This window comes from Bombus fervidus, chromosome 12 (genome assembly GCF_041682495.2).
Source record: "Bombus fervidus isolate BK054 chromosome 12, iyBomFerv1, whole genome shotgun sequence".
Classification (NCBI taxonomy): Eukaryota; Metazoa; Arthropoda; class Insecta; order Hymenoptera; family Apidae; genus Bombus; species Bombus fervidus.
This window is the reverse complement of record NC_091528.1, coordinates 6809274-6824309: the sequence shown is the minus strand read 5'-3', so window position 1 is coordinate 6824309 and position 15036 is coordinate 6809274. Positions and strand designations below refer to the sequence as shown.

General features: G+C 36.7%; 1 protein-coding gene across 2 annotated transcripts in view; it reads right to left on the bottom strand.

Moving 5' to 3' along the window:
* LOC139993242 (uncharacterized) overlaps nucleotides 1-15036 on the bottom strand; it is a 35717-nt gene that overhangs the window by 5675 nt on the left and 15006 nt on the right. For both annotated transcript variants that reach the window (XM_072014792.1, XM_072014793.1), the window contains one exon: nucleotides 9980-10073. In XM_072014792.1, coding sequence (XP_071870893.1) covers nucleotides 9980-10073 — 94 coding nt within the window. The remainder of the gene's footprint in view (nucleotides 1-9979; nucleotides 10074-15036) is intronic.

The window sequence follows — 15036 nt, the reverse complement described above, 5'->3', positions numbered from 1 at the left end:
AAGGTTCGTACGGGGGCGAGTAGTGACGAAGTATGGGATTTTGAAAGTTTAGCAATCCAGTTTGCAGTTTGTCTTTCGAGAGTGGTTCGTGAAAGTATTGCACTTGTAGAAACTTTCTTAGATTTTGAAGTTTCAAGATAGTTATTAGATGACGTGTTTGTGGTTCTTCGTTGTACTGCTATGTTTACGAAACGTTTGTTCTCAAGGAAGCGCAACCAGTCATTAAAAACGCGATCCTGAAGAATCACAAACATGTCGTTTGCAGGAAAGTTCTATGAAGTTCTATATGAATATGAGGTTCGCAGGAGAAACATGTAATAAGTACAGTTTTGTTAATTTCCTGACTTTGGCCTTACGTTATGATTAAACAGAAAGATTTTAATTGATATGGCAATCTCGAAAGAAAACAGTCTGTTGGATTAAAAGGTGAGTCCGTTGAAAACGAAACTGATAAGTTTGGAAGATACCAAAGGTGTAATTATTATGACCAGCAATAACTTGAAAATTTTCAAGAGCATGAAATAAAAAGATAATTTGGAAATCCCCTTAAGAAGGGATTGATTGCTGCTTCCGCGTAGAAGATATGAAATTTGATTTATTATGTCCTTTACTGCAGTCTATTAGCTGTGACATCTATCGTGATCATATTGATAAAATTTGTAACCAATCTATAAATATATATGAAAACTACAGGTGAAGAAATTTCAATAAATCGAAATGAAACTTCAAAACGTTTTACGTAACACATGCGATATACGGATAAAAACTTTCTACGTTAAATGTTCCAGTGCTTTCACGAGCGACTGTACGTCGTTCCTCTGGCAAATTTCCACGAATTATCGTTCATACAGAGAAGAGAATTTTTCCCCAGTTCGCAAACGTTGATTTTTAAAAAAAGCAGGGAAAAGAGAGGAAGGTAAAAAGAGAACGATCGCTTAAATGATTTATGCAAAACCAAAACAAACTTCCTGAGGGACAGCTAAACATTCGTGATGAGTAGACTGCGAACGTTTATGCAAATTAAATGTTTTCTCAACGCAGCTAAGGAAATAAAACTTAATCAGAGATTTGTTTCACTCGCTAAATGTTACAACGAGCAAGTATACTTAAGATATTTTGTATGTCCTTTCACATTATACGATTCTATTCATTTTCGCAGTTCTAAGTTTCCCATAAATGCATAAAAATCCTTAGTTTACCGACGAATGTTTGTCAGAGATCGAGAAAGAGAGAGAGAGAGAGAGAGAGAGAACATATAAATGAAGCAGAATACGTGAAAAGCCATAGAACTCGATTCTCGACTCGATAAAAGCGAGCCTCGCGAAAGAATCAAAGAGAATCGCCGACCGGAATTCGCCTCGAGTCTGGTGGCCCGGTTTCGCGTCTCGTTCCTGTGGGAATCCTCCGCCATGAACCTCCCATGGGAACTACCTGTCGCTACACACCCCGTCATCCGTTCCTGCGAATCATCGAATTTCGCACGAGCCTCCTTTACTCTCTTCCCTTCTCTCTTATTCGTTGTAATAGTGCCCAACGATACTCTGTGCGTATATATACATATATATACACACACACACACCCCTGTACGAGTACACCCTTCTGAGAACCCTCGACGAGACGTCAGGTAGGGCCAGTTCGTTGCTCACCTATTCCTGGGAACGTGGTTACCGTGGACATCCGGAATATGGTGTTCGATTAAACGATATTTCGTTATAGGATACCTTTTGGGAAACTGATGGGAGAGTTGGTGGATCTTTCGAGGAGAATGCGATGGTGAAAAAAATGAAATTAGGTTTCGCAGTGGATATTTAATATGAGATTCTTGACTCTTAAGAAATCACGTTCGAGCGAATTTTAAAACAAATGCGTTTATACAGGTGAATAGTCGGATCACAAAATTGTTGAGTCTAAGTTGAAAATTAAATAATTTGTGAATCTAAATCGATATTTTAAAGCACTCTTAGGGATAAGCATCGTTCGTGATTAAACGATTATGGTGATACTCCCTGGGAATTTGTGGGAGAATTGGTGTTTGGAGGAGGACGAAGTGGCAGAAAGGAGATCAAGCCTGATAGTGAACATCGGGTAGGGAGTATCGAATGTTTGAAAATGTCACATTTAGGAGTGTGTAACGATAAAGTATAAGTAAAATTTTATTTAAATTAGATATAAATATTTACGCAAGTTCGTGGTATTAAAAAGATAGTCTACAAAGTATATTATATCTGAATAAGGGAGATTAAATAAGTTGAGAATTATTACTTTCTAGGGGATGAGGAGCCAGAGGATTGAACAAGAAAGTCTGTTCTTGTTATGAATTATGTAACAACGTGTTGGGGTTGGGAGAATAGTTGGAAAGCAGAATTTGCGTTCGTTTAGGGAAATGGTGTTTGTATGGATATATCGTATTTTCCTGCACGGTAAAGGATGTTGCTTTTGATAAACGAGAGGGTGGAGGGAATATCCTTGGCGAATGTTGGAAATTGCACTTGTACCATTTCCAGCAAAACATAGTCAGATCTGATAAACAAAATTGATCAAATCACAGAAGGATTTTAATAATCTACTTGAACTAGAATTTGCTGTCCTTTAATTTGAAAATTGAATGAAAGTTTTATTATTATTTAATGAAATACACACTGAAAAGTAACTGATTAAATTCAGATTCGGTAAACATACTGAAATTAAGTTATGGGACTGTAACAACATATAACTATAATAAATACAAAATGTATACAATAACTACAAAAAGTTATATCACTTTACTACTAAAAAGTGTAGTGATGAAAATTTAAAATTAAAATTATATTTTTATATATATAAATAGTACTTTTAATTATAATTTAGACGAACATTAATTAGGCAAGCCGATACAACGGTGAAACGAGTCCCGATTAAAATCTCGATTCGCGTACATAGATTAACAAGAAAATTGTTTGAGAGGAACCAGTTGAGATCATGTCTCACGAACCAAACGATTTTTTCTCGATACGTAAATCGTTCCCTTTTTTTCCTTTTGGTTTTTTAAAAAGCCTCGAACGTTAGTCGCTCTCTTCTTTTTTCCTTTCATACGATCGACACCAGAGCGGAGTCTGGACCAGTCAGAAACGAGTTCATTGTTTTTTTCCCACCGGACGACAAACCCCCGGGACGTGGACGCCGGACGTTCCCACAGGGATAGCCAGATTTAAATGTCTCCTTTCTATGGTCTCTGAGACGAGGAAAAGTTGTATGGATTGAGTTAGGTTAGTCAGATATTTAAAGGGCTCGAAGGGTAAACAACGTATCCATGTCCCACGGATATGATCTATACTGTTTAAAACAATTACAGGATCACCTCCTTGAACGGTTCTATTACCAACTGAGTCTATCAAACAGTCTATTGTTGAACAGGCGAACAAGAACGAAACTATTCTATAGACTGGGTAAATCGATAAGTTTCAAGCAAATCAAATTACATCACCATTGAAACAATTCAACTTTCACGTGATATATTTTTCATTGAAATCGTTATTAAACTGCGAATATTTGGAATTTATACTTTTGTTTTATCTATTAGATATTATCATAAGAGTTATGTGCATTCTTGCACCTTTAAATTTCTCGTAAACTATACATAAAAATTCCTTTGACGCTTCCACACATACATAAACAATCAAATTCAAAATTTCCTCGAGTACTATCGAACATTTAAAAAATGGCTGTAATTGACTTTGAAACTGACGAGTTGTTCCCATTTGAACTCTATTGATTCAACTCAAGGGACATTAAAATAGAAAGATCAATTAGATTTTCATGAATAAACACTTCCCAAATCAACCCACATAATAAAAATATAAAAGTTACCTCGAGTTATATGTATAGCAAAGTTGAATAATAATAGGAACGATCTCCCTTTTCGCGAAGAAGGAAGGTGTACCATGGATAAAAGTTTCATAAGGTCCATGTAAAATGTTCTTCCACTCATCGTTAGGAAGTCAAGAAGACGGATGATGATAGCCTGATGGGAAAGAAGAATAAGCCCGGACGTCTTCTGTCAACTTATGACACCCCTTAAAGATTCTTCGACTATCGAAGATTACGTAAAGACCGTTGGAACAAATTCTCCTAGGGTGAGAGAAAACGTTCTTCTGGAAAGATTAGCGGTTCCATTGGGAAAAGCAAGAAGTAGAGATGGGTTGAAACTTGATTTTTCGATTAATAAAACTTCAATTTCCCTGCTCGTTCGTAAAATGATCTTAAAGTCTTAAGATCGTAGCAATTGAAACGATCAACCCAGCAAATGTAAACGCAAACTTAACCATATTGTTGCTGTTATTAAAATAAAGACAAACTCGTATCGTGACAGTACTCTGGAAAATCAATCGCACGAATCGTTATTTGCCAGAGTTTCAAGGGATTCGAATGACAAAAATGGAACGGAGCTTTGACTTTCCCGCGCTCTTTTCGGTTTCACAGGCTTTTCATCTTTCTAACGTCTCGCCTCTACGAAAAAACTTTCATCGCAAACAAATTTCGACGTGGATTACAAATAAGCGAGAGAGAAAGAGAGAAACGAAATTTATAGATCGTAAATCGCGGCGAATTCGATCCGTACGGCTCTTTCTATTATTCAGCCACCCCTTGGAACAGAAATTGCTCGGCTGCCGGAATTTTCGTCGGAAGATTGAAACGCCTACGGTTGTAAGCGGCCGAAGTAACTCGCCGAAGCGAGCCGCCATTAGCATATAAAATTCATATTTCAAAAAGGGGTCAGTAGATTCGTACGCCCGTAAGCGGAAAGTTATTTTCCCCGTGTATAGCGCACGAACAGACATCCCACCGCTTTGTGATTAATGGTAACGACCGGCAAAACTTTAATGAATCTTATAAATGGACTTTGAAACAGTCGAAAAGAGAGAGAAAGATGATGTCGTTATCTGGTGTCCTGATGTTGTCCCGGAAACTGGGAGCCGCTTTAACTCTCGATACCGAGATGGTAACGAGACCAAGAAGCCCGATCGAGCCAGTTGAAAATTTATTTCAGACGGTTAAGGGGCAACGATTAATGGCGGAGATGTGTTAGAATCAGGTCGATCGATTCTGTGTTGCAGGCTATCGAGATCTTAATAAATTAATATACGGTGGCCTTGGTTTATAATAATCTTGATTTAGATTAGTCAAGTTGTTTAGGTTCGACTAGCTGAATGAAAATTAGAATATTAATAATTCTAGTGAAGTATATGAATTAGACGATAGATTAAACTTTCAAATAAAATCAGAATATATTTTATTTTATTTTTACTAAATACAAATTTTATGAAATGACGTCCTACATCTAGATTAATCAAATTGCGATTGTTTGATTAATTTCAGTAAAACAGATGAGCTTCGATTATTCTAACGAAGCGTAAGAACTTGATAATGGATCGATGTTTCTTTTCGGGTATTCTGAATTTCAATTTATCAAACTCAACTCACCTAAACGAATCGAAAATTTTATTTTTGAGAGAAGCTCTACTAATCTTACTCTACTTATCGAAATTAGTTATAAAAAATTCATGTCTTTCTTTTTTTATATTATCAAACGTATATGGAAATAATAAGCCGTCCATAGAAAACACGGAAAAAGAAAAATCATCGAAATTCCCAGGCAGATTGATGATAGGGGAAAAATTATTGGCAGAAAAGACACGACCCTTCCCCATGGCCCTTTGAATAAAAATTTTCTAGGATTTCTACGCATCCTACGAAAGCAGGTACGGTTCGAAAAGGGATCGAGAAACGTTTCTGTCTCGCGTGAGACTGCTGGAGAGCAACAAATTTCCCATATTCCTGGGGAAACTCGATTACCTTTGTTCTTTGACAAAAGAGCCGAGACGACGAACTGTGAGCTCACGAACAGCAAACCTACAGACGCATCGATAAGTTATTTACGTGACAAGGCAAAGCCCATAGGAACGAAATTCACGAGGACGTTCGTAAATTGGCAGAGAATCGAGAATCGTATAAATAAATTTGATTTGATAGAGTTGATGGGGAAGATGATTGCTAATAATCATTTTATGCTGAAGGAAACGACGCAAAAATAATTTTAGACTGGTTATATCACGTGGAAAGTAAAAGTTCCAGTCCTCTCGAGATCGAGCTTTCGAAGATTGTCGGACAAAGCTTTCTTTTTATCAATCTCTTTTATTAACGATAAAAGCATATCTCGCTTGATCATTTTAGAGATCAGTTTTAACTAAAATTAAAATTAATTCCTGGAATATAGTAATTTTTAATTAGGTCATACCTTGTTGAGCTACAATTTTTTGTATATGCAAAACAGGCATAAAAGAAGCTTGTCGCGGTAGGTTAAAATGAGAAGCTTGAAATAATTACCGTTTGAGGCAATTAAAGACGATTGGAAGAAACCGAGGAAGAAATTTCGATCGCAATCCCTGTCGACCCTACAAATTATCGATCGAAGACGATGGACCGGAGAGACCGGTAGAAGCAATTAAAAGCAACCAGAAAGAATCTAAAAAAAAAACAGAAGTTTTTGGTAGCTCGTCGTGAAACCGAACGAAGTTGGAACTAGTGATGGGAGTGACACCATACATATTGATACTCAAGCAATTTATCAGTATTAAAACACTTGCAGAAAATTAAATAAGTTTGTAAAATCATTGGGGTCTTCTTAAAATCTTTACGACGTATATCATACTATATAGTGGCCCATCAAAAATTATTATAATAACAATGCTATAAATAATCAAATTAATTTTGGCATCTCTATTAAAAATTCTACTAAATTCCCCATCGTATTTTTTATTCGTTTAAAATTGTCTCAATGAAGTTTAATTCTTACGTAATACCTTTTTGTGAACTCAAATAATCCTACCATAGGGTTATTCAAGTCATTCGCTCATTTTTGATTATTTTCTCTTGCCGGACGTGTGATATACGACCCTTTCTCATTCTTTCGTTATTACATCTAAGACTATGATGTAAGACTAAGATGTGTCTCGGAATACGCAACGAGTGCAATGTTGAAAATCGAATTCTAAGACGTTGAAGTCTAGAACGTTCAGTTGCAAAAAAATTTCCACGATTCCTATCTTCAAGACTAACATTGGGAATAGTTCTTTTCACTTGGTTTTACTTGAAAAATTTTCAGGACATTCGTTACGTCATTGAGAAATACTTTTTAAAAGCTGACGTCGATACATGTTACCAGATGTTACCATCGATACCAGATTGAATACGTTTAGCGATGTTCAAGCAGCTCTATTTTGCTATGTCAATCCGGTATCAGTTCCAACGTTATGTAGTCGCGATCGATACGATCGTCGATCGTTTCGGGAAGATCGCGTGACCGAACGTTCCACGTTGCCTCGAGGAATCCACCAGCCACCATTCGAAAGTGAAAGACAGGCCGAGCAGGAGGACCGGGTAATTAGGAGCGATTACCGAACGCGTTTAAGTGGACAGCTCAAATCGCGGAAGGGGTAGAGGCGAGGTTGCTTGATTATAAAGTGGTAAACCAAAGGTATACTTTGTCGTAAAGTCATCGCGCGAGAACCAAGGACGTAATTACACGAATCCTGGGATCCGGACAATTTCGCCTGCTCGAAATAATCGCGCGAGAAAATCTCTTCTTCGCCAAAAAGGGAATCGCCTCGTTCCTTTTTCCTTCGCCCCTTAACCGTTCGACTCGAGGACTTTGACTCTTTCTGACCGAGAACACGGAAGCTCGGCTCCACTTTTGACAATCTCGATGTTATTGCATCTTCTGCGTCCCTTCTGGCCGGTCCAGAACGGATTCCTTTGAGTTTCTTTCTTTGTAGAATTGTGGAAAATTGCCATTCTCGTTCGAGGAACCTCGTTTCTAGCGAGCTTTAGAATAGTTTCATCACCTTTCTGGGGATTTGTTTTATGGCTAAAATTGTTGGAGTTAATAGTAATTACCTGCTATTAAGGAACCGTGACTGACACATAGGTCGTGCTTCGTTGAATGCCTCAATAAAATGGGATTTTTATATGGGAAAGTTAAGACATTGAAATCATGTTTGAAAGAGAAGATTCTCAATTTTGGAAAGGTATACGTAAAATATGATTTGTAAAAGGATAGCAATATTTGTAGACAATGAAAAATTTCGACGATTGATATACGAGATTGATGAACTGCACGCAATATGTCGGAAGAAGAACAAGGATTATATGTTTTTGAATTGTTGCAATTATAGCCGCTGTTTTGAAATAGTCGTTACAAAGATATTGGAAAAGATATTTCCAAAAATCATTTATCGATCGATCCTAATGTTGCATATATTTATGTCGAAGAGATATTACTGTGATGACTTTTAAATTTTGTAAATTGAAGAAGAATTTACTTACAAGGCGAGAGATAGGAAAGATTCCTCGATCTTTCATCCCTCGACAAACACTACCGGAAATAATTAACCATAACCGTCATATTCTTCCTTACATCACAGTCATCCACGCAAGAACTCTTGTCCTCTTTCTAACCATTCTCGTCTCCTGGAAGGAATCCATCCGATCAAAGGTCTAACACTAAACGTTTTAACGATACACTTACAAGGCGCTACCTGGAAGTGGTTTTCTCTATGACTAAGCCAGCACAAAGTGAAAGACCATGACAAACAGTTTTCTCTTGCGGCTGTAAATAATTATTCTGTCTCGGGAATATTAGGGCGAAAATATTCCCCTTTTGTGCTGGATAGCACAGTAATTGCGTTTCTACCAATTTTCTCCGCAGCTGAACGTTTATTTAGCTTAACAATTTTCGAGAGCCACCCCTTACGCCCGCGAGCACCCATCCACCCTCTTGCTCCAGCCTATCCACCGCACAGGTCTCAGCGTTATTCCGCCTCGTTACACGCGAACCTACTCTCTTAATGCCGTTTTCTCTACCCCGCTATTCTACGACAATCTAATTAACGAGCAAATAAACTGCACGAATGCACTGGTTTCACCGGGACGGAAAGGGGGTGTAAAACAAGAGGGTAGTTAGGAATAGAAATGGAAACGAGGATATTCGAAGGAGCATTTGAATTGCAAGGAACTTGTTTGCAAGCTTTATGAATGCCTCGAGGGATAATAACGTTAGCTGAAGTGAAGAGAACTCTCGAACGAAACATACACAGGCTTGTATAGGTATTTGAACAATGGAAGACACCTTTTATGAATATATTATGCGCGTTGTATGAAACATTTTGAAACTTCAATCATTGAGTGATATAAAGGAGATAAAACAATGGAATGTATTGTAGCTTTATACAATGGCACAAGATAAGGTTCGTAAAATAAGAAGACAATAGAGAGACACGATAATTTTACAAAATGGATTTATATTTGATAAAAGCAATGTATATATATATACGATACATAGAATGGATCACTGTTATCAATATGGCAAAGAATTTTCAGTACAGAAGCTACCAAAATTCATAATGTTTTTATCATTTTAAACTTTCTTTTATCCGTCACTGTATTTACTCGAAGGAGTTTTTAAGGGAGCTTCAGGATTTCACCTGGAGGAAACAAAGATGCAATTTAGGATTTTACGTATAAAATGAAAAGTTTATTCACAACTTACCTAGAGTTGTGAATATTCCAAAATTAACCGTTTACTTGAAGGAAATGGAAGCTTTTAAAGAACCAGAGCAATAAACGTCGTGAACTTCATGAACATTTTACTATACAATTTATTATACTTTGACAATTTATTATAAGTTTATTTTATGAAATATCATTATTATCAGAGTGGCTTTTCAGTCATTGTTAATTAATTGGATTGTTAGTGCCACGATTGTTGGAGGAAAATTCAAATTCGTGTACATTTTACTCAATTGCACCCCTAATTTCGACCCCTTGAAAAGCTTCCCTATTTAAACGAAAACATCCTGTTCATTGAACCGCGGTCTCTTCTTTATCTATAGGGAAGAGAGAGAGGGAGAGGGAAACGTGGGGTGAAGAATGAAAGTTTAATTACCTCGAATTGTCGGGGATGAATCCGCTACGTCGGTTGCCAGATCAACGAGCTCTTCCAACTCCCCTCCGTCACCCTCGTAGTCCATCATCATCTCCTGAAATCAAAAGTTTCTTTTTACGGTTCGTCGATTCCATTCTGTTTATCATCTAAATTTTCAATGCTAGACCTAAAAATCCTTTCAGGATTAACTTTAACGTTCAATGATATACTTTTGCGAATACAATTTAAAAAATGAAACCACCAAGTATTATAACGAGTACTATACTTTGGGTGCTTTATATGTAGACTTTTATAGGGACCACAAAATGTACTTGTACGTTATTGTATTTCTAATTACATCTATATAATAATTAAGTCCAAGCACATTAGTTTCATGCGACTTGATAATATACTTTCATGTGATAACAAAAATTTAATGTTAAATACATTTCTGGAATCACTGTATATACTATGTGTATTCTGTGCATTTTTACAATTTCAAATTTTATATAAATCCATGAATATTCTAATTTACCAATGTTCACGTACGTTACCTAAAATAAAAAAAGAAAAAATAAATAAATAGGAAACAATCATTTCTCTTTGAGGCCTTAGTGAAAATTCGCTTCTGAATATCTTAAAATAATAAACTATAACATTCCACTTCGTAATATAAATATTTCACGTTCAAAACGCGATAATATAGGAAGAATTTAACGTTATACGCGAAAGTGTTAAACTCGGACGAGACTGCTGTTTAATACGGACATAAAATAAATGATGCGATGAACCGTCCCCGAGGGAATGCAACAGAGACGTGAAACGCACGAAAATTGAGCACGTTTGTATCAAACTAAGAAAAAAAGGACATCCTCGTTATGAAAGGGAAGAAGACAGTTGCAAAAAAAAAGTAATATCCGTCAGGGGGTTTAACGAGATTGCGCGCGGTTGTCGGCGCTTCCTGTCTTCCAGAACGTTGATAATTTTTAAAAATTGAAACGTGCAAAGGCGCAGAGAAACCGGTCGACCGGTGTGGCGGTCTCGTTAATGTAGTACTTTCGTAATCGACGACCGTACGTTGTCACTATCGCCGCGGAAATAACGCTTATTTAGAAGAAAATTCCACGATGCCGATTGACTCGGCGGTAAACGCTTAATTATCCACTTCATTTACCATAAAATCCCTCGATCCCTGCATCGAGAGCCGCCGATACGTGGAAGCGTCCTTTCGTTAGGCGGCACAAGTTAAACGTAGCTCGTGAAATCTCTTAAGCTGACCAAAAACGCAAAAAGAGAGGGTACGAAGAAAGAGAAAGTCGAAGAAAACTAAAAGTAATAATAAGTAATAAATAAGTAATAAAAGTACGAGCACATCTGTGGATAGATTAAACGGAACAGGTCAGTCACGACATTTGAAACGCTTTCAACAGCTTCGAGTATATTCACAATCGTATGTACCATAAACATTTGACCATGACGATGTACGTTTAGGTGCAAAATAATGATCGAAATAAAAGTTTGCAAGAGTTATACAAAAATAATGAGTTGATAATTATGCGTTAACCCCATAATATTAGGGCCTCATATATATGTCGATTTCTTTGGGTATTCGTCTGAATAACATTGATGGATACAAGTAACTATGAATGTAAATAGAAAATGGATAGATAAATAGGTATAAATAGATTATACTAGACTCAATCTATTTGTTGCATAAATAGAAGAGAAATTTAATTTAATTACACAAAATTGATGAACCTATTATACCATTGAATATGTAAATTCTTTATAATATAGAATTTCAAACGAGGCAGTAGTTCTGAAAGATATCGATAATTTTTTAACAATTATTCAGTTCTATATAATGTTTTATTTTATATATAAGTAATAAATATAGTTATTAGTGTGTACGTTCGAAACGTGTTGACCCAGTACAATATATCTTCAGGAAGGTACTTTGCTTTGGTGACCAAGGGTAGCCATATTGTGCTAGCAAAATTGGCGAGGGTTATCGGTAGAAAGGAAAAGTCACTTGGTGCCAACGATGCAACATAGTAACCCACTACTGTCGACTATTTTCTCCTTTATTGTCCGGTTTCTCTGGGTCACTGGGTATGAACGCATTTTCCAAGATACGCGCACCCTCGTTGTGCTCGCAATAAATTTCCCGAATTTAGGGTCCAAGGTTAGTCATAAAGTGGTCACTCGGTAACTGAAAAATAGCTTCCTGAAAATTTCCAAGGACAAAAACGAAAAGAAATAAAACTTGAACCTTTCGACCATAGTCTTCTAAAGAAATTGTCGAATATTCATTTTCAAGCAATTCCAAGCTCTCTGATACTTTTTCCTTTTTTTTTTTTTTTTTTTTTTGGTAGACATTCGAATCACAGTCTCTGATCATTGAATTAAACCCACGAGGAAAGTTTTCAATTTTCTGCTAGGTTGTCTGCATATGAAACGATCGATGTTTAATTATTTCAACATCACTGAATCTTAAACACAATGAAAGGAAATTCATATATGTATTGAATCAATATTACATATGAAAGAGAAAATTCTCAGCTGTAGAATAATGTCTGACGATATACGTGCAAAGATAAAAAACATTTATTGAAAAAAGGAAAGAAAGATTGGAAGATTCACATAATAAAATCGAACATTTTATTATATGCAAAATTATATAGACATTAATGGACCAACCCTAATGCTCGACGAACTGAATAATTTGCTGTCTAAGGTATACAGTAAAACATATGGTATCGTAATGTTGGAATGTTTCATATTTCGCGTGCGGGAGCGTTATCTCGTTATTGCAGAAAACGAATTACGATAATTTAAGCACTCACGGAAATGGTCTATATACGTCGTTAGATCGTTACGATCGAAGAAGTATAAATATGACTGTGATTACGTAATACATACACGAACTGACTACCAATATAATAAAGAGAAATCAGCATTAATCATTACAGTACATAAGTACAAGTGATTTTATCGCGTTGTTTGGATTACAGTTGGAAGAAACGAATTCTTCCATTTTTGTATAATTAATGTAATTTATTAGAACGAATTAACACATTCGGTAGAAGATGTGACAGAGTTCAATTTTAATTAACGTTCGTTCAATTTCAACCAAATTAATTTCAACGAGCAAGGCATTCGTATCTAAAGTAATATTACAACATCAAAGTATTAAAGTTTTCGTAAATTGATAATAAAAATTCTTTACCTTTGCAGTTATAAGGCGGATTTTACTCGACAAGACGCACTTAAATTTATGAAATAACGAACGAAAAGGGTTAAAGCTTAGAAGCGTATCTTCTACATTGAAGAAGACGCGAAGAATTTGCAAGATAATTATCCAAGAGGCAGATAAAGGGGTGGTTCCACGCGAAGCATCGTGAAAGGGATCGTTTACGAGGTTCAAAGGCAGCGCAAAAAATTTGATGATGCTCGTCATCGTCTTTTACCAACGAGGTAAAAGATCGTGCACGAAGACCATGGAATCTCGAGGTGCATGCATTTTAATCGATCCGAGCACGTGATTTTAGGACGTCAAATTACCTGCATCGTATATAAATCTCCATATGCAAATGTGTCGGTTTTTAATCACATTGATGAACCCTATCGGGCTACAAGCGATACAAAGATATTTCTCGAACACGAAAATGAAACTAACGAAAATGATTCTTCGCGTACGAAAGAAAAGAGGTTTAAGGGAAAAAGGAGAAACCCATCAAGAAATACAAAAGGAATACAAAGATACTTTTCGAAAAAGAAAACAAATCAATCTTCACGTAGAAAAATGAAAAGAACAGAAAAAGAAAGCATCCCGTCGAATTACCAGGGATACGCAAATATTTTTGGGAAACGAGAATGAAAATAATTCTTCGCATAGAAGAAGAGGAAATAAAAAGAGAAAAAGAAGGATCCGATCAAACTGCGATGAACGCAAGACTCTTTCTCGAAAACGACGATAAAAATAAACGATTCGTCGCGTAGAGAAAAAGAGATAAAAAGGGGTAAAATCTGATTTACGTGAAAAGCGTATGCAGCACGTTGCCCGACCAGGAAACGCGATTTCGTCTCCTATAAAGTAGCTTCGAATATGTAAATCCTGGCGATGCGGGAACAACTTCCACGGTCCGTTCAGGCTGCAATTAAAGAGGATTGCTCAATTTATGCGCGATTAAACGCGGACGAGAATCGGATCGATCGTACGCTCTGATACACGTACACACACATACGCACGTACTAAAACCTCTGGTTCATTGTAATTTCAAAAAAGAGAAGTCCCTTTGAGAATGCTCGGGGCCGAAGGGAAATAAGAAAAAAAAAATGTGAAAAAAGGACGACGGAAGAATATTTTCATCCACCAGCTTCGAACGAAGGGGAGATTATTCGCGGAACGAGGGTAATAAACGCCGATCAAGCAGACCGTGGACGAAATAGAAAATAGACGAGTAACGCCCATGGAGGCGTTTAAAAAGCAAAACTAGCAAACTTTTGTTTGCGATGGAAACTCGAGGAAATTTATTTTCTTCGCTCTTACCACGTTTCGTCTCTCTTTATTACACGAGGGTAACAGAACAGTTCCTTGCAATCTCGCAAAGCTCCTTCGCTTTAGTCGCGGCTCTTTGTTAAGAACACAGTTTCTTCGTTTAATTTCAACTGAGTTTAGAGGCAGCTTTGCGGCAAAACCGTGTTAGCAGCTCGGAAGATTAATAGCACATCCGCAATATTGATTCGCAGAGTAAATAAAGCTCCTCTGCAAACTCTGACCCGGTTTTCACTTCAGAGCCCGTAGTTAATTGTGGCCTTGACACAGACAGAGATGCAGCTACATCAGAAATGCGATTTTAAGGAACAAAGAATACGATTGGAGAGGATACGCTCCAGATTCTTCAACTTATTACCACGAATCGACCAAACTATTCCGATTCTTGCGGACGATAATATAACCAGTGGCTTGTGATCTATTTTTAGAAAGGCAGGCAATTTGCATTAGTCTGAACTATATTCCATCTCAAGACAAAATGTAGAACGAACCACTTAACTCGATAGAATCTGAAAATCTT